This window comes from Erinaceus europaeus, chromosome 6 (assembly GCF_950295315.1).
Source record: "Erinaceus europaeus chromosome 6, mEriEur2.1, whole genome shotgun sequence".
Lineage (NCBI taxonomy): Eukaryota > Metazoa > Chordata > Mammalia > Eulipotyphla > Erinaceidae > Erinaceus > Erinaceus europaeus.
The window spans coordinates 51,057,076-51,083,261 of NC_080167.1; the positions used below are offsets into that span (position 1 = coordinate 51,057,076).

The following is a 26,186-nucleotide window of genomic DNA, read 5'->3' on the forward strand; positions in this document are numbered from 1 at the left end:
CCCTAACAGGTAACTTAGCTCAGAATAATAACTTGTAGTGGTGACACCTAGAAGATAGAAAAATAAGGAGGGAGAGTTTGGGAATACACTGTTACAAGATAGTTGCGATATCCATGAAACAGTACAATGTTCTTTGAAATGGGATAATTGTCCATATTAGGGAAGCCAAACACAGAGTGAAAGACAAATAGAACAAGGGAACATCAGTTCAGGAAGATATTAAATTCTCAGGCGCTAGGGGGCAGCAAAACATTTTAACATGAAGGCCACAAATACAACGCCGACCGGAAGTTTCCTTGCCCCAACCAAGCAGAATATCCGGTCACGTGAGCCAATCAGCTCTCTCTACGCTAGCTGCTTCTTCGCTCTTGTCCTTGGCTAGAGCTCTGACGTAGCCAATCAGCGTAGCTCCAAACTGGCGCACGTCTGACGTCAGAGGGGAAGGTGGAGCCCAGTTGAAATTTTGGCGCGCTTAGTTGTGGTAAGCCAAGGGAGTTGCACTGATCGAGCAGCTGGCTGCTTCTGCTGGGGCCCGGGTCTTTGGGGCGTCCTCAGGGAGACAGGGAAAGTAGGTAGGCTGGGGCTCAAGGTGGAGGGCGCTGGGGTGCAGGCCCCCCTTAGACTCCCCGGGGGGACGAGGCCTCTGCTGAAGGGACGGGTATTCCTGCTCAAGAGTCTGAGCTCCATAGGTGCGTACTTCTCGAACCCTCACCCACTCATCCTCTCTATCTTCTTTAGTCACCTGTCTGTCCCCTTTTCTGAGAGGGCCAGACCTCCCCCCCCCCCCTCCGCTTGGGCTCAGGCGGCGCGAGGTGCTACCTGCAGCTTCGGGCCCACAGGCCTGTGCTCCGACGCTGAGAGCCCACCATCTTCACTTTTTAAAGTGGCTATTTGCTTGCTGCGGTGGAGAGCGCGCCTTGCACATCTCTGCTGCCCGCGGGTAGCTGCTTCCCACCAGTCAGCTCAGAGCACAGTTGGCTTTTAGGCGCGTTAAATTTATACTGAGGACCTTGCCGGAATGAGGAGCCTGCAGAGAACTCAAGAAGCGCAGTAAAGCCGGGTCCCTGTGCTTTGTGTGTGCAGAGGGGAAACTGCAGCGCTGGTCTGAGGCGTCTGCAACATAGACAGTGATTCTTTGTACTATGTGCGCTTAACCTGGTGCGCCGCTGCCGCGACAGTAATTCTTTGATTCCACTCTGTCAAGTCCCCCAACTACAGGCTGACTCTAGGTTTTTTTGTTTGTTTTTTGGCTGAGAGAAAGAAGCAGGGAGATGGTTGAGAGACACTGCTGATTGTGATCACATGTAGCGCCTGGGGCTTGAAGCAGGGTACTCATGCATAGTAGAGTGAGCTCTCCCAGGGGAGCTAGCTTTGGTGCCGTGAAATCTTTTAGTCTCGACTCTCTGTCTGAATGAACAAGTGGGCTGGAACAGTGACATCTTGAATGTGCGTGGCCCTCGCTCTGCAAAAACAAGCAAACAAACAAGACAATTATTTTTTTTACACCAAGGTTATCACGGGCTTTGCTCCTGCATAATTCTTCCACTCCCAGAAGTGTGTCTCCCTCCCCCCCTCCCTTACTCCTCTCTCTCAAGACAAACATCACTGCTCCACTACTTCCGAAGTTTCCCCTTGGCATGGTGCTCCCATGTGGTAGCTAGGAGCTCAAACCCAGGTACTCATGCCTGGTACAAGTGTGCACTCTATGTGGTGAGCCATCTGATGGCCTCTAAACCACCATAATTAATACGTACCACTGGATTTACCGAAGTCTCACACACACTTAAATATTTTCATTCATTTATTAACTTAAATGAGAAGGAGAGAGAAGCAGAGCATTATTGGGATATGTGATACCAAGGATCAAACATAGGACTTAATGCTTTTTAAGGCCAAAGCTCTAGCCATTTTGCTACCTTCCAAGCTGCCTGAATTTACATATATATCACAGAACACATATTATTGACACAAGTTAAAATAATAACTTAAAAACATTTACACTTCTTTGCACTTTTTAAGATCATTGTACCTGGGGAAAAAAAAAAAGGAAAGCATACAGAGTATGAATTTTTCCTGAGTTAGCTGTGCCTGCTAATCTTTTGAATTCTGTTAACCAGCATAGCTAAGATGAAACTAAGTAGAATCACAAACTAGGCCCATTTTGGGGGGAGGAGGGTGATAAGTTGCTAAGGATGGATGTGAGAACTGGTCCAATCTGCATGAACTCAGAGGTTGGGATTGCTGTGATTTGTGGGGTTCAGAATGATTAGTCTATGAAAGAGAAGAATTGAAGGTGACTCTGCTGTTGTTTCACATAGCCTTATATTCCTGCCACCGCCTGGGCCTTGCAGACTTCCTTTAAAAAATGGATGGTAAGTCTTGGCAGTTTTCTCCATTTCTTTCTGCTGATGTGGAAACCTCTTATCTAAAGATTTGTTACTTATTTTGTTTGCCAAAGGTTAACAGTAGCGCTCCACCTTCAGGTGCTATCTGAGTGATTCACTCTGTCACTGGGAGTTCTGTTTTAAGCAGGTTGGTCCTGGCAGGGGTGATGTTTTTTCATCCTAGTGTGGTTATCTCTGCTCTTCCATGTGAACTGATTGAAACCTCACAACTGGACATTTTGTGGACATTTTTTTGGAAGATGGACATTTTATGATGTGGCACAGTGAAACAGAACAGAACAGAACAGAACTTGTGGCACAGTGAAACTACAGAACTTGATCAGAATTTTTTTTTCACATCAGATCTTTTTTTTTTATTATTTATTTATTCATTTTTCCTTTTTGTTGCCCTTGTTTGATTGTTACAGTTGTTATTATTGTTATTATTGATGTCTTCATTGTTGGATAGGACAGAGAGAAATGGAGAGAGGAGAGGGAGACAGAGAGGGGGAGAAAAAGACATACACCTGCAGGCCTGCTTCACCGCCTGTGAAGCAACCCCCCTACAGGTGGGGAGCCGGGGGCTTGAACCAGGACCTTATGCCGGTCCTTGTGCCTTGCGCCACCTGCGCTTAACCGCTGCGCTACTGCCCCACTCCCCACATCAGATCTTAAACATCTGTTGAAAGCAGTCTACTTTGCCTTAAATTCTTAAAGTCCTTTCCAGTTTTATTCACTTTGCAGGGGAGAATGTAAAATATTTGCCTAGTGAAGAGGTGTTGCCCAAATTAATAAATTTACCCACAGAGTACACAAAAGTGATTGTTCTGACTATGAAGACACCCCAACAAATACAGCATATTATTTTTCTTGTTATATAATTGATCTCATCTAGATCTGTTTTTTTTTAACTATTAAGAATATTACACTTTGCCCTGTGAAAAAATAACAGCAGAGCCTTCATTATCCTATGATAATGTATAAACTGATTATACCTTTGATATGTTTCCTTTTTAAAAAATTTTTATTTATTTACTATTGGATAGAGACAGAGAAATTTTGAGAGGAAAGAAAGAGAGAGAGATACTTGCAGCCTTGCTTCACCACTTGGTGAATCTTTCCCTCTGCAGGTAGGGACCAGAAACTTGAATCTGGATCCTTGGGCATTTTAATGTGTGCTCTTAACCAGGTGTGCCACTGCCTGACCCCCAACATAATGTTTTCTGTTTTGGTGTAACAACTTATTAAGTTTGGTTATCAGGGGGAGGAATTTTTTTTAAGTTTATAACAGTTTTGGTAGAATAGTTTCTTGTTAATGAAAATCACTAATGGAATAGTTTCTTGTTAATGAAAATAACTAAATTGCCTACAGAACAGTTTGTGTAATGAAAAGTACAATTTTGTGCTCCAAGGTGGTCAGAAAAAGAGTGGTGAGTGGGTAAAAAGCTGTAACCTAGTGCTTACCCTACTGTGGTCACTATTTACTTTCTGTACGGCTTTTCCTGTTACCCAGTGTTCTCTAAGAATTATGTGGGAAGAGGATGGTGGAAATAAGAACAATTATGCTAGAGAAGGTGGTGAATCAGCAACTGTGCTGGGTTATGAACTCAACCTTCTTGTTTCTTTGTTTTGTTTTGTTTTGTTTTGTTTTTAGAGATGCCTCAACACCACTTTACCATCCATGGGAATTTCTCCAGTTCCATCTGTAGTGTTCCCATATGGAACCAGGGCTCAAACCTAGAGCCTTGCACACCATAATGGCCTTGCAGAATCATTTAAATCACCCTATTGATGTTAAATGTTTTCATTCGCTTTTTACCATTAGTGTGCTTTCTGTAGACAGGCTTTATTTCTCTCCTTTTTCTCCCCAGGGGAGGAGGATGATTTGTCTCTGCTGACAGCACTACTGGAAGAAAACGAGTTGACCTTGGGCTGCAGCTCCGAAGAGGGACTCTCCTCAGCCCAGGCAGAGGGCAGTTCTGACACATTTGATGAGCTCTTTGATGCTGAAGGTGATGATGAATCTTTCACAGAGGAGGCAGATGATGGAGAGGTGGAGAAAACCGAAAGCCAAAAAGAAAATTTGGCCACTCTATTTGGAGACATGGGAGACTTAACAGACGAAGAAGAAGGCCCATCATTACAGTCAACTAAAAACAGAGCTGCTCCTGCTCCTGCTCGTGTTCCTGCTTCCAGACAAGAGAAAACAAATCAAGAGTTGCAAGGTGTCCTGTCTACTTTCTGATTCATTTATGTTGAAAACTACCAATCTGGTGGTCAAAGTAGCTGCTAATTCAAGGGTAGAGATAAATGACTTTATGAAAAACTTCCTTTGGTTTAGCAGGTCAAATATTTAAGGCCAGCATTTGAAAATGCAAAAGTTTCCTTTTGTCAGTGTCAACTAGCTATGATAGGTCTTTCACAGAAAGATTCCACCACTTGGGGACAGGAGAGAACTCATCCAGTAAGACATGTTCTTAACCATGTATGAGGCACTAGATTGAGCCTTGGCACCACATGGGGGCACTGTAGCACTGGGGAAAGTTCTGCAGATGGTGGAATGATGCTAAGTTATTTTTTCCTCTCACTTTAGTTTCTCTCAGTTTCTCCCTCTGTCTCTTTCTGTATGAAATAAAAAGAATGAAATATCTGTAGAGGAGCAATGGAATCTACATGTGTTGAGGCACACACACACAGCCATTTTTTCTGCTTCTTGCAGAAAAATGTTACTTGAAGATTTATATGCATATAGTGCCAGATATAGAACTGTGCTACTACACAGTCTGAACACGAGGTCACTCCTGAGCAGAAACATTGAGAATTTCCCTTTTTTTCATTACTGGCATCTTTTCTTTACATTTTAAATCATAATAAAACTGTGTTTCAGTACCAGTCAGCTGTTTCTTCTCATAGAGGAGCCAGCACTTATTATATAAAGATAGTTAGCTTATGAAATAAATAAAACTTTTACAGTGTTTTTTAAATTTTATTTTTTGAGAGAGAAATTGAGAGGGATGTGGGAGCTAGGGAGAGGGAGAGACACCTACAGACCTGCTTTACCATTTGTGAAACATCCCCCCTGTAGGTGGGAGCTGGGGGCTTGAACCAGGGTCCTTTTACACTATAACATGTACATTCAACCTGGTACACCATTACCCAACTCCCCTTACCCATTTTTTTATTGTTGTTTGTTTTTGTTGGCAGAGGGAGTTTCTGCATGCACAGTTTCACCATTCCTGGCAGACTTTTTTCATTTCACTAAATAAACAAAGTGGGAGAGATAGCACAGCATTAGAGCTTCCCCTAGTGCTGCAGCACTCACATGTATGGAGAATGGAACATGGACCACACACATGATAGAGCATGTACCCTGCCTGTTGAGCTAGTTTCAAAGCCTCCCCAACTCAACTTTTTTTTTTTTTTCTGTCAAAGTTATCTCTGGGGCTCTGCCTGCGCTTTTCCACAGCTTCTGGTGGATGATGAACAGTGGTGTCTCCTCCTCCTCCTCCTCCTTTTTTGATAGAGAGTGAAAAACAAAGAGAAAAAGAGAGATACAGTAACACCATTCCATTCTACTGCTTTTGATGCTTCCCCTGTACAGGTGATAGCTAGGGATCACCTAGGTGATAGCTAGGGATGCTGTAACTTGGGATCTCACATGTGACAAAGTGTACACTATTAGATGAGGCATCCCCCCCCCTTGGTGTCATCAACAGTACTGTTATGTGTTCCTAGGGATTGAACCCAGGACTTCACATATGGTGAAGCATGCATTTTACCTACTGAGCCATCTCCTGACCCTAAAATGTTATAAATAGGCATTGCAGACAGGTACTAATGGTAGAAATTCGTAACTAGATTTGGTGTAAAAGGCCTGATTGCTGGATATCAAGTTCACATCTCCCTTTGAGAAGTTAATCATGAGTTTGTGATTATATTGTTGATCTCAGTGTTTTAGGGGGATTAATGGGCATCAATAATTCCAGCACTTCTGCTATGTATATTTCCCCTGATTTGGTTCCTAAGTCAGTGTATTTCTTTCCTAGATGAATTAAGGAAGTTGCAAGAGCAAATGAAGTCCTTACAAGAACAGCTAAAAATAGCAACAATTACAAAACCTGTGGGTTCAGCTCTGCGACACCAATCCCCTGGTAATAAAACTATAATTCTAAGGATAGTGACCTTTTTTTTATTGCCATTGTTGTTATTGCTGCTGTTGTTGGAATAATGGCCATCTTTATTAGGAAATTATGATATTACCTCTGCTTCCAACTCCTGATAAAGCAGTCCTTTGTAAATTTTACTGATCTCTTTATTTTTTCATCAAGTGAAGAAGAAAGTTCAGAGGATTCAAGAATCACCATGCTTTTCTGCAGAGCTTGATGCCCCTGCTCTACCAAAGACCAAGCGAGTGGCTCGGACACCAAAGATTTCTGCAGGTTGGTGCTCAGGTCTTCTTGATCCTCACTGCTTGTTGCAACTATATTTTGGCTGTGTGTGTATATTTGTGTGTTGTAGTGTCTTATCTGCCTTCCCATTGAGAATAGTAAGACTGTGGGGGAATTGTCAGCTGTTATAATTTATATTCTTTCTTTCATTTCAAAGTTACAGGAAATACTTAGAAACTGAGTAGGTATTTCCTAAAAGCTTAACAAGTTGGATTTTGTTAGTGTAGTAGCTTTGAATTGTTGTAAGTGTAGCCACTGAACTGAATTTTCATGCTAGCAATCTAGTTTTGCTTTAATGCTCATGAGATTAAGACATAGATTCCTTTATAAAAGTGGTCGAGTTTTATTTGAACCAGAGTCTATTCCCAGAAAAGACTGCTTTGCCAAGATTATAGACTGGGACTCAAATCCTATGTCACCACACCAAGACAAAGTGAGAAAGATTCATAAGCCCATTGTGTTGGTTTTGTTCTGCTTCCATTTACCCAGATAATTATTCTTTGGAAGATCAAAGACAAAGTGGTATAGAAACAGCCTCCCTTGAAGTAAGCAGCATTTCAGTGGACATGCATTTTTGAAAGAGTTCTTTTGGGTAGCATTGGCATCTGACACCAAAGTAGAGAATACCTTTGACATCTAGCTGTTCATACTCTGAACAACAAATTACATTCAGTGTGTGTGCTGATGCATCAAGTCTATCTCCCAGAACCTTTGCCACTACTAATGTATCTCATTAAGCAATGTTCAAAGTTTGATTTTGATGGGGTAGATGGGACACAGTGTGATTTTTTTTTTTTTTTTTTTTTGAGGTTTAGGGCTTGTGCTGACTCTGAGCTTAAGAGCTATTATCCAAAGTCCTTTGAGAATGAGAGTGATAAATTTCTAAGGAAAGCACCCAAACTTTCTCACCTTTAAGAGTATTATCAAGTATTTTTTAAATATTTATGTATTTATTCCCTTTTGTTGCCCTTGTTTTATTGTAGTTATTATTATTGTTGTCATTGTTGGATAGAACAGGGAGAAATGGAGAGAGGAGGGGAAGATAGAGGGGGAGAGAAAGACACCTGCAGACCTGCTTCACCGCTTGTGGAGCAAACCCCCTATAGGTGGGGAGCCAGAGGCTCGAACTGGGACCCTTATGCTGGTCCTTGCGCTTTGCGCCACCTGTGCTTAACTCACTGTGCTACCGCCCAACTCCCTTTATCTAAAATACTCCTTTTATCTAAAATGTGCATATTGTAATTGTATCAGGAATATTGACTAGGAGCAGTAGTCAGTAGAATACACTGCTTCCACCTTTAATTTTCCCCCCTCCTGGCCCCACAGATAAAAACAAAACAGAGAAGCTAACTTTGGCTTTTTGTTTGTTTGTTGCCTCCAGGGTTAGTGCTGGGGCTCAGTGCCTATACTACGAATCCACTGCTCCTAGAGGCTATTTTTTCCCTTTTTGTTGCCCTTGTTATTACTATTGTTGTTGTTGTTGCTGCTGTTCTTGGATAGGATAGAAATTGAGAGAGGAGGGGGAAATAGAGGGGGGGGAGAAAGATAGGACACCTGCAGACCTGCTTCACTGCCTGTGAAGTAACCGCTCCCTTACGCTTAACCCGCTGTGCTACTGCCCGACCCCTGCTAACTTTGGCTTTTCTTCAGGTACAATTTGATCTGTATTCAAGTCTCTACTAATTATTAATTTCTGAAATAGGGTTCTTCTTTATGGAACCTTCCACAGTAGTATTTATATGATGAATACTCACTAATTATCATTGTATAGAGAAACAACTTTTTAGAGCTACATTAATATAATAGTTACTAACAATGTGTGACTAAAGTTTTTTTGTTGATATTTATTTCCTTTTGTTGCCCTTGTTTTATTGTTGTAGTTATTATTGTTGTTGTATAGGACAGAGAGAAATGGAGAGAGGAGGGGAAGACGGGGTAGAGAAAGACAGACACCTGCAGACCTGCTTCACCACTTGTGAGGTGGGGAAGCCTGCAGATAGGGAGCCGGGGGCTTGAACTAGGATCCTTATGCCAGTCCTTGCGCTTTGTGCCACCTGTGCATAACCCGCTGTGCTACCGCCTGGCTCCCTTTAGTAATTTTTTTAGTGTTTTATTTATTTTTAATGAAAGAGAGATATACAGTGAGAGAGACCAGAGCACTGCTCAGCTCTGGTTTATGGTGGTGCTGGGGCTTGAATATGGGACCTCAGAGCCTCAGGCATGAAAGTCTTTTGCATAATCATTATGCTGTCTCCCCAGCCCACCACATATAACTATTTAAATTAAACTGAACAATGGTTTCCTTAGAAATAGTACTGAACTTTGAGTGATTAAATTTGGCTAGTTGCCACCATAGTAGACAGCACCCATATAAAAACACTCACATCAGTGCAGAAAATTCTTTTGGACTGACTGCACTGCAGAGATTTTTTTTTTTTTTTCCTCCAGGGTTATTGCTGGGCTCGGTGCCTGCACCATGAATCCACCACTCCTGGAGGCCATTTTTCCCCCTTTTGTTGCCCTTGTTGTTGTAGCCTCGTTGTGGTCATTATTATTACCATTGTTGATGTTGTTCATTGTTGGATAGGACAGAGAGAAATGGAGAGAGGAGGGGAAGACAGAGAGGGGGAGAAAAAGACAGACACCTGCAGACCTGCTTCACCGCCTCTGAAGCAACTACCCTGCAGGTGGGGAGCCGAGGGCTCGAACCGGGATCCCTATGCCAGTCCTTGCACTTTGCACCACGTGCGCTTATCCCACTGCACTGCAGAGATTTTAAGAATAGTGCAGAAGTAGTTTTGTGGGCCTCCATTGTCTTCTGAAGATTTGGTTATTACATGTTAGACAGAACTGGGAAATTCTGTAGGAGATTTTGCAATTATAAGTATGATTTTTCTTTTCACTTACTTCTTATGTTAATTTTCCAGAGCCCATGACTTCACCTCCAGTGAGTGTACCCTCCCAACTGCTCCAAACCATTCCTGAGAATAAACCCAGTGAGATGACTAGAGACCAGAGGGCAGGGGCCCCCATGTGTCCCGAAGAGACAGCTCAGTCAGTCTCTGTGGAAGCCTTCTCTGGCCTACGGCTCAGGTCAGTGACTCACAGTTCCTATGTTCTGCTTGGCCTGGTTAACTCCTAGTTGATTCTCCTTATGGATAACAAAAGATGTTGCTGATAGACATCTGCCACATGAAAGAATCAGGTGGAGACAGAGTTGAAACTGCTTAGTCAAAGATTTTGAGTGACCTGCAAATTTAGGGGACTACAGAATTGTTTGAATATATAAAGAATTGTTACATGTGAACCACATACCCCAAAACTCCAAAGAATGAGAACCTGTTAGCTCACAAAAATCAGGCAGAGAAGGATTTTTCCTCATCTGTTAGTGTCTTCATCCTGAATATTATTTATTGTTCAAAATTAGCTCTGTTACTCTCTAACACTATTTTATTCCAGAAGACTTCTGAGATAGTAAAAAAGGCATCTTCTTTAAAAAAAAATTATATATATATATACATATATATATATCCAAGCAAACTCACATTCTGCTGGAGAAAAACAATTTTCAAATTCACTTGAGTTTTGGGTCAGTCATTAGAAATGTATTAATGGAAGCTAGAGTCAAAGCCCTATGTTTATTATTATGTGAAAATGTTAACTTAAAAATCTGATTAGAGAGGCAGGGAAATGGCTTACCATTTGGAGCATATGCTTATATGCACCTTATATGCATGAGGTACCGTGTTCAATCACTGGCATCACATTAAAAAAAAAAAAACACTTATCTTGCTGGCAGGCTACCTGCTTTGCCATGTGCACAACCCAGAGTACGGTCTGGCCTATACTGGAGGAAGCTTTGGTGCTATGACATCTTCCCTTCTCCTATCTCTATCTGGAAAAGTTGGCCTGGAGTAGTGAAGTCCTTGTGGTGACCAAATATAAAATAAAATAAATTTCTTCCTCTGTCTCACAACAGATAAAATAATAGAGGACTGGGGAAATAACACAACTGTACCATCCAGAAAAAAGAAAGAAGAAGAGAAGATTTAAAAAGAAAAAGTGAAATTCCTCCAGAATTGAAATTTAAATCTTTTTTTAGTATTTTATTTATTTATTGGATAGAGATAGAGAGAAATTGAGAGGGAAGGGGGAGATAAGGACAAAGAAAGTCACCTACAGCATTCCTTCATCACTTTTGAAGCTTCCCCTCTGCAGGTGGGAACTGGGGGATTGAACTTAGGTCCTTGCACACAGAAATGTGCACTCAACCGGGTATGCTACCACCTGACCCTGAAATTTAAATATCTGACTTCTATCAATTCTTGAAGAGATTTTTTTCCAAAAGAATATTAATTTATAAGAATGTAAATAACTTGTACTCTTTCTTGTTTCTTTTTTTTACATGTCAGTTCTATCCAAAGGAAAGCAAATCCTTCTTTAAATTTTTTTCTTATTTTTATTTTTCTGCTGTATTTTATTTTCTGTGTGCTTTTTCCATACTGTATAACTAATACTCTGTGAGAACAGGTACTTTAACGATTTCTGTTCCTAACACCTCTCCTAGCCCATCTGCTACTATGCCAGATGATCTCTTAACAGAATAGCCATCTACTAAAGCTGATTTCTTGACCCAGGCGGCCTCGAGTGTCTTCTACTGAAATGGACAAGAAAATGACTGGCCGGAAACTGATCCGACTATCTCAACTCAAGGAAAAGATGGCAAGGGAGAAGCTGGAAGAAGTAGACTGGGTGACATTTGGGGTTATATTAAAGAAAGTCACTCCACAGAGTTCTAACAGCGTGAGTCACCTTATTACAGACTTGTACTGGGGACTTATGGTCCTAACTTCTTACTCTGGACATACCATGGGTTGGTAGACAAAAGGATATGTAATAAACGCCCTAATTAAAGGGCCATAGGAAACCCAGGCTGATACTCAAGGAAGCTTTAGTGCTATGACATCTTCCCCTCTCTCCTGTCTCTTATATGGAAAAGTTGGCCTACAATAGTGAAGTCTTTGTGGTGACCAAATATAAAATAAAATAAGTTTCCTCCTCTGTCTCACAATAGATAAAATAGTAGATTACTGGGGAAATAACACAGCTGTAGCTGTGGCTACCACTAATAGCTCAGTGGGTAGACCATATGCATTACCATGCGTAAGGCCCTGGGTTTGATCCCTGGCGCCACATGTGAGCTCTTTGACATAGTGACACTCCTATGTAGTGTCTGGGGTCTTCAAACTAGGTCCTTGTACATAGTGAAGTGTGTGTGCTCTGCCAGGTGACCTCTCTCTCAGCCTCTCTGAATAAGTTAATGGATGGTAGTAGCACAGCTTGCTTTTATCCTTTATGGCTGTGTGAGAGATTGAAAGGTAGTGCCATCTCACTGACTAAAGAGTAAAATGTTTGCTCTCAGCTCACCTCAAAAATGAGATGAATAATAATAGGGAGACCTTGAGAGAGAGAGAGAGAGAGAGGACTAACCGTTGATAGTCTGATGATTATATATTGCAAATAGATAATATCTACATATTTTTCCACATCAAACCTTAAATGATGTTTATTGTTCAGAATTAACTGAAAGGAAGTATATTTATTTTTTTCCAGGGGAAAACATTTAGCATCTGGAGATTGAATGATCTCCGTGACCTGACCCAGAACGTATCTCTGTTCCTGTTCGGAGAGGTTCACAAAGAGCTCTGGAAAACAGAGCAGGGGACTGTCATTGGGCTGCTCAATGCCAACCCCATGAAGCCCAAAGATGGCTCAGAAGAGGTAAGAATCTGCTCCCTGACTTGAAGTTTTTGCTTTTTTTGGACTTTACAACTTACTCTAATTCTTTTTTTTTTTTTTTTTAGATTTTGTTTATTTCTTTTCCCTTTTGTTGCCCTTGTTTTATTGTTGTAGTTATTATTGTTGTTGTCGTTGTTGGATAGGACAGAGGTAAAAGGAGAGAGGAGGGGAAGACGGAGAGGGGGAGAGAAAGACACCTGCAGACCTGCTTCACCGCCTGTGAAGGGACTCCCCTGCAGGTGGGGAGCTGGGGACTTGAACCAGGATCCTTAAGCCGGTCCTTGTGCTAACTTACTCTCATTCTTCAATAACGTTTGTGTTGGTTTGTTTCTACTAATCTGATTTTTTGTTTGTTCATTCCTCACCCACCAGTATCCTCAATTTCTACCTACTATACAGTTTTTGCATCAGCTTTTTCATTATATTTTTTCCAGTTGACTACAAGATTTCCGGAGTTTTCTCAACACCTATACTCCTTAGCACTCTTTCATAAATTTCTAAGGCAGCATAAAAAAAGCATGACTTTTTGATGAGGAAACTTTTCTCCTCTTTTGACCTCCATAGTTATTGCTGGGGGTTGGTACCTGCACCATGAATTCATTACTCCTCAAGGCTACTTTTTCCCCTTTTGTTGCTTACTGTTGTTGTTGTTGGATCGGACAGAGAGAAATGGAGAGAGGAGGGGAAAACAGAGGGGTATAAACACCTGCAGAGCTGCTTCACCGCTTATGAAGCAAAACCCCCCCCCCCGAAGGTGCAGAGCCGGGGGCTTGAACCGGGATCCTTTTGCCAGTGTTTGCATTTCGTACCACGTGTGCTTAACCCAATGTGCTACCGCCCGACCCCCTGTGGAGGAAACTTTGCTCCATAAGTTAGTATGAGCGTAGCTGACACTTAGAATCAGTGAGGTTGTTTTTTGTTGTTGTTGTTGTTTCCAGATAGCCTTGAGTATAGGCATTGTCCACTGATTCTCCAGGAGATTTCAAGTGTAGGGATATGTGACTAGCAAGAGACCATTATCTCTGCCTAGTCCCACAGAAAGTTTCACTGTGTTCTAGACAGATCATCATCTGGAAGAGTGAGAAATGGTGCTATTTTGCTCCCTAACTTCTCCAGAGAACGCCAACAAATAATCATATACTAGGGGGATAAAACGTGTTTGCCCATACATTTAACAGGGAAAAAAAATTTAAAAAAAAACTTCCCTATAGGTTTTTTTTTAAAAAAAATAAAATTAGTTAATTTATTTATCATAGAAAGCAGAGAGAGCTAGAGCATCATTCTGGCCTGTGCAATGCCAGGGATTAAATTTGGGGCCTCATACTTGTGAGTCCAGCACTTTAGCCACTGTGCCACCTCATTTTTACCTTTCAGATAGAAAGATCTAGACTGACAGAAAGGTAGGGAAGTGTGAGGTTATGGAGGGAGGAGAGAAACCATAGCACTGAAACTTCCTTCAGTTTGGTGAGGACTGTCTTGAACCCAGGTGTACACATGACAAAGTGACACATGAGATTATCCAAGTGAGCTGTTGCGCTGCTGATAAAAAGAGCTTGGTGTGCTCTTTTAACAGTAAACAGTAGTATTTGGGTTTTTTTTTTTTTTTTTTTTTTACATCCTACAGGCAGACTTCAGATATCAGATCCAGTGTTTATGAGTCTTGCAGACTTTTCCTTTTGGTTGCAAGATGGTCTTGAAGCTCCAGCCATACCATCTCCATTTGAAACAGAAAGTAAACCCTCCTTGTTTCATCAGAAAAGCAAAAACTTGACCAGCCACCTTCCCTAACAGTTTATACCTCAATATTATTGACCAGAGCTTAGTCAAATGATCATCACTAGCTTAAGGAATGCAGGGACCAGAATCTGTTACCTAAAGCTGAGCATTCACCAATTCAAAGTCAGGTTTCTGAAGACAAAGATGAGAGAGAGAAGGGAAATAAAGATGAGAGAGAAGGTGAAGAAATAAAGATGTCTTCTAAACTATTCTGTAGAAACACCTGACGTTAAATATCTTCACAACTAACCTTTCTCAACTTCTACTAACCATCTTTTATCCACTTTGCTAATAAAATGCCTTACTTTTGTCTGCCTTAACTCCAACCTCACCTTTTTTTCTGCAGGTATGCTTGTCTATTGACCACCCTCAAAAGGTCTTAATTATGGGGGAAGCTCTTGACCTGGGAACTTGTAAAGCAAAGAAGAAGAATGGAGAGCCGTGTACACAGACTGTGAACCTGGTAGGTTTCAGCTTTGTGGGCATGGTTTCTGCTAAAGCAAATAACTAACATGACTAAATTGTAGCTACTTTAGCTGTAGTGACCAGTTTGAAACTGAGTTTCCTACAAAACAGGAAATGTCAAAGGAGAAAATTGAATGTGTGGTTAATAATTGCCAGTTTAGAAGGTTGGGGGGGGGGTTTCAACCCCTTAAGAAAGTACTCTATTATGGTCTGGGAGGTGGCTCAGTGATAAAGCTTTGGACTCTCAAGCATGAGGTCCTGAGTTCAATCCCTGGCAGGACATGTGCCAGAGTAATGTCTGGTTCTTTCTCTCTCCTCTTATCTTTCTCATTAATAAATAAATAAAATCTTAAAGAAAAAAAAAAAGAAAGTACTCTATTGCATAGGAAATTTAGTTTCTAGAATTTGAGTTTGTCTCCTGCTTTTTGTAGTCCAAGCCCTATGATGAAATATAATGAAAGCCTTGTTTTAGTCTATAGGAATAGCTTTATTGAGATATAATTATTTGCTCTTTCTTTCTTTTTTTTTCCCCACCATGGTTATTGCTGGGGCTCAGTGCCTACATGACTCTATCACTCCTGGTGGTGGCCTTCCACCCACCCACCTCACCACCTTTTTTGACAGGGTAAAAGAGGGAGAGAGAAAGTGAAAAGGGGAGATACTATAGTTCTGCTTGAAAAGCTTCTCCCCTGCAGGTGCGCCCATATGACTCTAGTTGAACCTGGGTCCTTGTGAATGGTAATGAGTGCATTCCATCAGGCGGACCTCCTGCTTGCCTCTTAATTTATGTTTTTAAAGTGTACAATTCAGACATGTTTAATGAATTGACAGAGTTGTACAACCATCACATTGCAATTTCAGAATATTTTCGATATCCTCCCACCCACAAAAATAACCTCCACACCCACTAGCAGTCATTCTGTTTTTTTTTTAAGAATTATTTTTTATGATATTTATTTATTGGATAAACAGTCATAAATTGAGAGGGAAGGAGAAGACAGAGAGACACTTGCAGCCCTACCACACCACTTGTGAAATTTTCCCCCTGCAGGTGGGAACCCAGAGCACAAACCTGGGTCCTTGTGCATTGTAGCATGTGCGCACAACCAGGTTGGCCAATACCCAGCCCCTTTTCTTTCTGTCTTATGGGTTTGCATGTTCTGAACAATTACATCTGACTTCTTTCACATGGCATAATGCTTTTTTAAGATTCATCCATGTTGGAGCAATTTCCAGAATTTTTCCTTATTGTGTGACTGAATAACAGCTGTTGCACACATATTCCACATTTTGTTTATTCATTCATTCATTGATTGGGATGTTTCCACATTTGGCTGCTTTAACCACTCACATACAAGTGTTTTTTTAAGCATGTGTTTTCAATTCTCTTGGGTAGAATGGAATTGCTATTCAGATGGTAACTCTGTGTCTGGATTTTTGAGCAACTGACAGGCTGGTACCTGCAGTGACTTTTACATCCTCTCCTACAGTGAATAAGGGCATCAGTTTCTCCACTCCTGGACAACATATACTACTGTTAATGACCATCCTTGTGGGTGTGAGATGGTGGATCTTTGACCTCTCTTTCAGGATTAATGAGAGGTTTTGGTTTTATCTCTTATTTTCCTTATTCCTAGCTTAAAAAGATGAAATAACAGGAGTCAGGTGGTGATGCGGCGGGTTAAGCACACATGGGGCAAAGCGCAAGGACCGGCGGAAGGATATCGGTTCGAGTCCCTGGCTGCCCACCTGCAGGGGAGTCGCTTCACAAGCAGTGAAGCAGGTCTGCAGGTGTCTGTCTTTCTCTCCGCCTCTGTCTTCCCCTCTTCTCTCCATTTCTCTCTGTCCTACCCAACAATGATGACATCAATAACTACAACAATAAAACAACAAGGGCAATGAAAAGGGAGTAAATAAATAAATAGTAAAAAAAAAAAAAAAGATGAAATAGCAAGCCACAAATAGAAGAGAGTACTTGCAAAAAGAAGTCATGCAGTACAGGAACTGAGAAGTAGAAGCTAGATCCTGGAAACACATGTCACTATAGCTTAGAGTTCACCCAACAGAACAGTGATGTGTTGTCTCTGTTCTTTTCATTGAAAGGATATCATTTGTCCAGAGTCACCTTGAGAAAGTTTTAAAATATCACTAGAAGCTGACTTTATTTTATTTACTTAATTATTTTGCTACCAGGGTTGTCACTGGGGCTTAGTGCCTGTACAACTCCCTTGTTCCTGGCGTCTTTTTTTTCTCTCAGTTTATTAGTTTATTTATTTATTTATTTCCTCCAGGGTTATTGCTGGGCTCGGTGCCTGCACCATGAATCCACCGCTCCTGGAGGCCATTTTTTCCCCCTTTTGTTGCCCTTGTTGTTGTAGCCTCGTTGTGGTTATTATTATTGCCCTTGTTGACGCTATTCGTTGTTGGATAGGACAGAGAGAAATGGAGAGAGGAGGGGAAGACAGAGAGAGAGGGGGAGAGAAAGATAGACACCTGCAGACCTGCTTCACCGCCTGTGAAGTGACTCCCCTGCAGGTGGGGAGCCGGGGGCTCGAACTGGGATCCTTACGCCGGTCCTTGCGCTTTGTACCACATGCGCTTAACCCACTGCGCCACCGCCCGACCCCCTATTAGTTTATTTTTATTTTATTTGTTTTTATTGCTTCCACAGTTATCACTGGGGCATGGTGCCTACATGATGAATCCACCTCTCCCAGTGGCTGTTACTCTTTACTTGATTTTTGTGCTTCTGTTTATTTGTTTCTTTTCTTTTGGCAGGGACAGAAATTGACTTGGAAAGGGGAGATAGGGAGGGAGAGATTTGCAATACTGTTTTGCCACATGAAGCTTACCCCCTGCAGGTGAAAACCAGGGGCTTGAACATGGTAATGTGCACCAACCCTCCAGTGCCCCCGCCCCGTACTTGCGTTTTTGAAAGTAGAAGAAATGAAGGAAGGCACACTTGTGGTACTGCTCTACCACTCATGAAGCTCCCCCTCTACAGGTGGAGACAGCGAGTTTGAACCTGGGTCCTTGTGCATGACAACATGTGTGCCCTACTGGTTGAGCCACCACCAGCCCCCTGCCTTTATTTTTATTGAAGCATAGTTCACATAACTTGCAATACACCATTTTTAAATGTATAATTCAGTAATACTTAGTGTAGTCACACTTTTGTGCAACCACCAGTTCTCTAGTTTTAAAACCTCATCACTCCATAAAGCACTGTGTACCCATTAAATAACCAGTCCCCATACCCTTTACACCTGTGACTTCTGCTTCCTGTCTCTTGAGTTTGTCTGCTATAGATGGCTGGTGTAGAATCATACAATGTGGCTTCTCTCCCTTATCTAGTGTAGAAAGAGATCAAAGTAACTCTGGTGGTGGGAATGGTGTGGATTTAAATCCCTGTTAACCTGTAATTTTGTAAAATAAATAAAGGAAGAAAGATCAGTGAGCTGTGTCACTTTTATTTCACTCAGCTAGTGCTAGTAAGAAGAATCTAAGGTGGGCTGGAGAGATAGCATTGTGTTTATGCAAAAAACTTTCATGCCTGAGGCTCCAAACTCCCAGGTTCTGTCCTAGCACTACCATAAGCCATAACTGACCAGTGCTATAGTGTTTCTGTCCTTCTCTCTGTCATTAAAATGAAATAAATAAAATATTTAAATACAACTAAATATATAAATCTTTTAAAAGAAAAGAATCTAAGGTAGGAGCAAGATTAGGAAGGGCAAGGGAATCAAGGGGGATGTAAGCGATGATAATAGGTGTTAATTTTTTTTTTTTCCTGATTAAAAATAGGCTTTTTTTTTTTAAAGGAAGACTCTAAGGGAAGAACTCTTTCCCCTCAGTCACTGCACAGTTGGCTTGTTAATGAGCTTAGAGGTCACAGGGTGGGCTCTGCACATAGGACAGTGCTCCCGCATCTAGGAAAAAGATTCTGTGTCTGACTCCATTACCTCCCAGCTAGTCACTCCAACCCTGCTGTCTCCTACTCTTCTTCCTGCAGAAAGACTGCGAGTATTGCCAGTACCACATCCAGGCCCAGTACCGGAAGCTCAGTGCAAAGCGTTCTGACTTGCAGTCTACCTTCTCTGGAGGACGAGTTCCTAAGAAGTTTGCCCGCCGAGGCCCTAGCCTGAAAGAACGGCTATGCCATGATGGCTTTTACTATGGAGGAGTTTCTTCAGCATCTTACGCAGCCTCGATGTGAGATAGTCTATTTTAACTTTTTTTATTGCCACAAGGGTTATCACTGAGACTTGGTGCCTGCATGGTGTGTCAACTGCTCCACCACCACCACCCCCTTTATTTTTATAGAGACTGAGAAATTGAGAGGGAACGAGTTAGAGACACCTACAGCACTATTTCACTGCTCACACACACTCCAGTTGGGACTAGGGGCTTGAACCCAGATCCTTGTACTTGGTAGCATGTGTATGTATCTACCATGTGTTCCAGTCAGTCCCGAGATGCTCTTTTTTTGTCCCTTCCTTCCTTCCTTTCTTTCTTTCTTCCTTTATTTTATCATGGTGCTGAGTGAGGATTGAGCCGAGAACTCTGCTTATGCATAATACTGCTGAGCTACCTCTCTGTCCCAGTTTTTTATTCTCTATTTTTAGAGAAAGAGGGAGACACAAAACTCCACTCTACTATCTTTGTCTCCCCAGCCCATCCCACCTGAGTGCTGTCCATGGTGCTGCCATGTCATGCTGGGGATCAAACCCAGGGTTTTACACATGGTACGGCTTATGTTCTATCCTTTGAGCTACTCCACAACCTCTCAGTATGATATATCCCTGGGGCTTTTTGGTCTTGGTATGAGAATTCTGGTACAAGAGTCTTGTTTGTCTTAAAGAGTAAACCCCACTTTTCAGACTTGTACAGTTTTTCTTTCACTGTCTGGAACAAGACAGACAAGAGCCCATTGTTTTCCCAAGGAGAGAGGAAAGCACAGAAGGAAGGAGCTTAAGTGAACGCTACCATTTTGGTCTTAAACGTAAAGCCCACACAGCCTCCTTGACTTCTAATATAAATGATGCACTTGGTATGGGCTGGTTGTGCCACTATTTAAAGTGTGGTAAACATAGTGTTGAAATCCTTGAAACCTTTTTTCTCATGACTATTAAGGTGTCATTAGAAACCTCTTAGAAACTGCATTTAATTTGGTGCATGAATAAGCAGTGAATCTCACACAAGGCAGTGAAGGCTACCAAAGCATCTCTGGGGCTCTCCAGAATGAACTCAGAAGTCATTGATGGATTGTCACTATATAATAGAAAACATGGAAGGTCCAAGAACAGAATAGGTTTCTCTTCCAACAGAAACTAGAAAAAAGAACTCAACTTGGGTTTTCTATTTTTATAATATAAAGTTTTTTTTTTTTTTTTTAAGATTTTAAAATTATTCCTGGGGCCAGGAGATGGCTCACAGTAGAGTACATACTTTACCAAGTCCCCACCCAGTGCATGGGAATAGCTGCACAGGAAAACTTTACAAAGAATGGAACGAACATTCTGTAGTATCTCTTCCCTTTTTGCCCCCCCCACCCCCATCTAGAGAACTAAATTTAAAATGCTGGGAGGGGAGAAATCATGCATGTGTGGTGTCCCAGTGATGACCCTTGTGACAAAATTAATTAATTGATTTGTTGTATATTCACTCATGGCATTTTAGTTGCTGTGTAATAATTCTTTTGCATGGCTCTGTGGCACTTTATTTAAAATATGCCTTATTGATAAACATTGATAGTATTTCCAAATTTTAACAATACTAAGTTTCTATCAATACCTTAAATGTTTCCACAGTTTTTATTTTGAGATAAATTCCTAGACAACTTGATTAAAGTGCTAGCCTGTTTTTATTTATTTTGCCAAATCTTGGAGAACATCTAGAAGTTATTTGCAGATTACCATTTGTTTTGTACCTATGACATAATCCAGTCTACATTTGTGCTACATTATGAAAACTTGTCAGCTTATATTAAGTGGACACTGCTGCCCTTCCTTCCTTCCTTCCTTCCTTCCTTCCTTCCTTCCTTCCTTCCTTCCTTCTTTTGTCCTGTCTGCCTGCTTGCCTTCTTTCCTTCCGTTTAATGAGAGATAATGAGTGAGAACAGAGCATCATTCAGCTCTATCATATGGTGGTGCTTTGGATTGAACCTTGGATCTTAGGGCCTTCAGGCATGCTAGTCCTAATATTGAGCTGTCTTTAACTTGTTAGAGTGTTGAAAGTTACAGTGATTTTCCTTTGGGAAATGACTCTTGTCATTTTAGAGCAGTAGCTGGGGCTCCTAAAAAGAAGATTCAAACCACTCTGACCAACCTGGTGGTGAAGGGCTCGGACATGATCATTCAAGAAACTCAACGAAAACTCGGTACGTTTTCAATACTGTGTTTCTTTTTCTTTTAAGATGTATTTATGTAGATAACACATATAAGTAAATCTGCTTTATACACACACACACATATGTATATATGTGATTTCTTTATAGATATATATATATTTTTAAATAATTTATTTCTTTACTGGGGAATTAATGTTTTACATTCAACAGTAAATACAATAGTTTGTACATGCATAACATTCCCCAGATTCCCATTTAACAATACAACCCCCACTATGTCATTCATCATCTTTCATGGACCTGTATTCTCCCCACCCACCCATCCACCCACCCCAGAGTCTTTTACTTTGGCGTAATACTCCAATTCCATTTCAGGTTCAACTTGTGTTTTCTTTTCTAATCTTGTTTTTCAACTTCTGCCTGAGAGTGAGATCATCCCATATTCATCCTTCTGTTTCTGACTTATTTCACTCAACATGATTTTTTCAAGGTCCATCCAAGATCAACTGAAAACGGTGAAGTCACCATTTTTTACAGCTGAGTAGTATTCCATTGTGTATATATATCACAACTTGCTCAGCCACTCATCTGTTGTTGGACACCTGGGTTGCTTCCAGGTTTTTGGCTATTACAAATTGTGCTGCCAAGAACATATGTGTACACAGATCTTTTTGGATGGATGTGTTGGGTTCCTTAGGATATATCCCCAGGAGGGGAATTGCAGGGTCATAGGGTAGGTCCATTTCTAGCCTTCTGAGAGTTCTCCAGACTGTTCTCCACAGAGGTTGGACCAATTGACATTCCCACCAGCAGTGCAGGAGGGTTCCTTTGACCCCACACCCTTTCCAGCATTTGCTGCTGTTACCTTTTCTGATGTATGACATTCTCACAGGAGTGAAGTGATATCTCATTGTTGTCTTGATGTGCATTTCTCTGACAATCAGAGACTTGGAGCATTTTTTCATGTGTTTCTCAGCCTTTTGGATCTCTTCTGTGGTAAATATTCTGTCCAAGTCCTCCCCCCATTTTTGGATGGGGTTATTTGTTGTCTTGTTGAGTCTGACAAGCTCTTTATATATGTTGGTTATTAAACTCTTATCTGATGTATGGCATGTAAAGATCTTCTCCCATTCTGTGAGGGGTCTCTTGGTTTGGGTAGTGGTTTCTTTTGCTGTGAAGAAGCTTTTTAATTTGATGTAGTCCCATAGGTTTATACTTGCCTTAGTCTTCCTTGTAATTGGATTCGTTTCATTGAAAATGTCTTTAAAATTTATGCGGAAAAAAGGTCTGCCAATATTTTCCTCTAAGTATCTGATAGTTTCTGGTCTAACATCCAAGTCCTTGATCCACTTGGAATTTACTTTTGTATTTGGTGAAATACAGTGATTCAGTTTCATTCTTCTGCATGTTTCAACCCATTGTCTCCAACACCATTTGTTGAAGAGACTCTGCTTTCCCCATATAATAGTCTGGGCCCCTTTGTCAAAGACTAGATGTCCATATGTGTGGGGCCTCATTTCTGGGCTCTCAGTTCTATTCCACTGGTCAGTGTGTCTGTTCATATTCCAGTACCAAGCAGTTTTGATGACAATGGCCCTATAATACAGTTTGAGATCTGGGAGTGTGATGCCTCCAGTTCTGTTCTTTTTTCTCAAGATTGTTTTGGCAATTCTAGGTCTTTTCTGGTTCCAGATAAACATTTGTAGCATTTTTTCTATTCTCCTAAAAAATGTGCTTGGGATCTTGATGGGGATAGCATTAAATTTGTAGATGGCTCTGGGTAATATATTCATTTTGATGATGTTAATTCTTCCAACCCATGAACATGGAATATCTTTCCACTTCTTTGTGTCTTTTTCAATTTCTTTGAGTAGTGACTCATAATTTTCAGTATACAAGTCTTTCACTTCTTTGGCTAGGTTTACTCCTAGATATTTTATTGTTTTTGTTGCTATAGAAAAAGGAACTGATTTCTGGATTTCAATTTCTTCTAACTTAGTGTTTGCATAGAGGAGTGCCACTGACTTTTGAATGTTAATTTTATAGCCTGACACATTACTGTATTGCCTGATGATTTCCAAAAGCTTCTTGCTGGATTCCTTAGGTTTTTCCATGTATACTATCATATCATCTGCAAATAAGGAGAGTTTGACTTCTTCTCTTCCAATCTGTATGCCTTTAATTCCTTGCTCCTGCCTGATTGCTATGGCAAGAACTTCCAACACTATGTTGAATAGTAATGGTGATAGTGGGCAGCCCTGTCTAGTACCTGATCTGAGGGGAAATGCTTCCAGTTTTTCACCATTGAGTATGATGTTGGCTGTAGGTTTGCTATATATAGACTCCACTATCTTCAGGAATTTTCCATCTATTCCCATTTTTTGTAGTGTTTTGATCATAAAGGGATGTTGTATTTTGTCAAAGTCTTTCTCTGCATCTATTGATATGACCATGTGGTTTTTGGTCTTGCTTTTGTTGATGTGGTGGATCACATTGATTGATTTACGTATATTAAACCAACCTTGCATGCCTGGGATAAACCCCACTTGGTCATGATGAACAATCTTTTTGATATACTGCTGTATCCGGTTGGCTAGAATTTTGTTCAATATTTTTGCATCTATGTTCATCAGAGATATTGGTCTGTAGTTTTCTTTTTTGGTTGTGTCCCTGTCTGCTTTTGGTATCAGGGTGATGTTGGCTTCATAGAAGCTGGCAGGGAGTATTCCAGTGTCTTCACTTTTCTGGAAGACTTTTAAAAGTAGAGGTATTAGTTCTTCCTTGAAAGTTTTGTAGAATTCATTTGTAAAACCATCTGGTCCAGGACTTTTATTTTTGGGAAGATTTTTGATAACTGTTTCAATTTCATTAGCTGTGATGGGCCTGTTCATGTTATCCACTTCCTCTTTACTTAGTTTTGGAAGTTGGTAGGTATCTAGGAAATCATTCATTTCTTCCAGGTTCTCTAGCTTGGTGGCATATAGTTTTTTTATAGAAGCCTTGCATGATATGTTGAATTTCTGCAGTGTCTGTTGTTGATATCTCCTCTTTCATTTACTATCCGATTTATTTGGGTCTTCTCCCTTTTTTGTTTCGTGAGTCTGGCTAAAGGCCTGTCGATTTTGTTTACTCTTTCGAAGAACCAGCATTTACTTTCATTGATCTTTTGTATGGTTTTCCTATTCTCAATGTTATTTATTTCTGCCCTAACTTTAGTGATTTCTGTCCTTCTGGTTGCTTTAGGATTCCTTTGTTGTTCTTCTTCTAGGTCTTTAAGATGTGCAATCAGGCTGTTTATTTGTGCCTTTTCTTGTTTCCTAATGTGTGCTTGTATAGCTATGAATTTCCCTCTGAGGACTGCTTTAGCTGTGTCCCAAATATTTTGATAGCTTGTGTCTTCATTTTCATTGAACTCTCGAAACATTTTGATTTCTTCCTTGATTTCCTCTTTGACCCAGAAGTTGTTAAGAAGTGTACTGTTGAGCTTCCACATTTTGGGACTGTTACTAATCTTTTGTTGATTGTTAAGTGTTAGTTTAATTCCACTGTGGTCTGAGAAGATGCTTGGGATGATTTCAGTGCTCTTGAATTGGCTGATGCTGTCTTTGTGGCCTAACATATGGTGTGTCCTTGAGAATGATCCATGTGGATTTGAGTAAAATGTGTATTCCAGTTTCTTGGGATGAATGACTCTGAAAATGTCCAATAGTTCTAGTTTATCTCTTCATTTAGCTCCCTTATGTCTTTACTGATTTTCTTCCTGGATGATCTGTCAAGTTGAGATAGTGGGGTGTTGAAGTCCCCTACTATGATTGTGTTCCTGTTAATATATTGCTGTAGCTCTTTCAGTAGAAGTTTGATGTATTTAGATGGCTTCTCATTGGGTGCATAGATATTAATAATTGTTAAGTCCTCTTGATTGACTGATCCTCTGAGCATTAAGTAGTGTCCATTCCTATCTTTTTTAATCTTATCTATTTTCAAGTCTATCATGTCAGATATGAGAATAGCTGTTCCTGCCCTTTTTTGTGGGCCATTGGCTTGTATGATAGTTTTCCATCCTTTCACTTTAAGTCTGTGTTTGTCTTGTTGAGTTAGGTGAGTTTCCTGTAGACAACATATTGTTGGGTTGTGTTTTCTGATCCATCTTCCTACTCTGTGTCTTTTAATAGGTGAATTCAGGCCATTGACATTTATTGATATCAAAGATTGAAGATATTTTAACGCCATTCTTGTAGAGTTTTAGAGTGTTTTGATATATGTCCTATTTGTGGTGGTCTGGTTGTTTATAGGAGACCTTTCAGAACTTCTTTCAGGGCAGGCTTGGTGATGGTTGCTTCCTTCAACTGTTGCTTGTCTGAGAAGGTTTTGATGCTTCCATCTAGTCTGAATGACAGTCTAGCAGGATATAGTATTCTTGGCTGAAAGCCTTTCTCATTGAGCACTCGATAGATATCTTGCCATTCTCTTCTGGCCTGTAGTGTTTGTATGGAGAAGTCTGCTGCTAATCTTAGGTTTTCCTTTGTAGGTGACTCTTTGTTTTTCTCTTGCAGCCTTGAGGATCCTTTCTTTATCCTTATTCCTTTCCAATCTAAGTATGACATGTCTTGGTGTCTTTAGGTCTGGGTTAATTCTGTTTGGGACCCTCTGGGCTTCTTGAATCTTTATGTCTTTGGTGTTGTCTAGACTAGAGAAATTTTCAGCTATTATGGCCTGGAGAACGCTTTCTTCCTCCCATTCTCTTTCTTCCTCTGGTAAGCCAATAATGCGTATATTGTTTCTTTTGAAGTCATCCCATAGGACTCTGTTGTTGTTTTCAGCATCTCTTAATCTCTTTTTGAGATCTCTTACTTCTTTTTTAGTTGTCTCTAATTCATCCTCAATCTTGCTAATTCTGTCTTCAGCCTCATAGATTCTATTCTCTCTGCCCTCTACTGCTTTCTGGAGTTCATCTATTTTGTTGCC

General features: G+C 40.8%; 1 protein-coding gene across 1 annotated transcript in view; it reads left to right on the plus strand.

Annotated features, from left to right (window-relative positions):
* The first annotated feature begins 3,912 nt into the window (after positions 1–3,912).
* MCM10 (minichromosome maintenance 10 replication initiation factor) overlaps positions 3,913–26,186 on the plus strand; it is a 40,299-nt gene continuing 18,025 nt past the window's right edge. Inside the window, exons 1-10 of the mRNA XM_060192656.1 lie at positions 3,913–3,961; positions 4,256–4,609; positions 6,431–6,561; positions 6,718–6,823; positions 9,760–9,925; positions 11,470–11,635; positions 12,446–12,613; positions 14,754–14,870; positions 18,885–19,084; positions 21,151–21,251. Coding sequence (XP_060048639.1) covers positions 3,913–3,961; positions 4,256–4,609; positions 6,431–6,561; positions 6,718–6,823; positions 9,760–9,925; positions 11,470–11,635; positions 12,446–12,613; positions 14,754–14,870; positions 18,885–19,084; positions 21,151–21,251 — 1,558 coding nt within the window. The remainder of the gene's footprint in view (positions 3,962–4,255; positions 4,610–6,430; positions 6,562–6,717; positions 6,824–9,759; positions 9,926–11,469; positions 11,636–12,445; positions 12,614–14,753; positions 14,871–18,884; positions 19,085–21,150; positions 21,252–26,186) is intronic.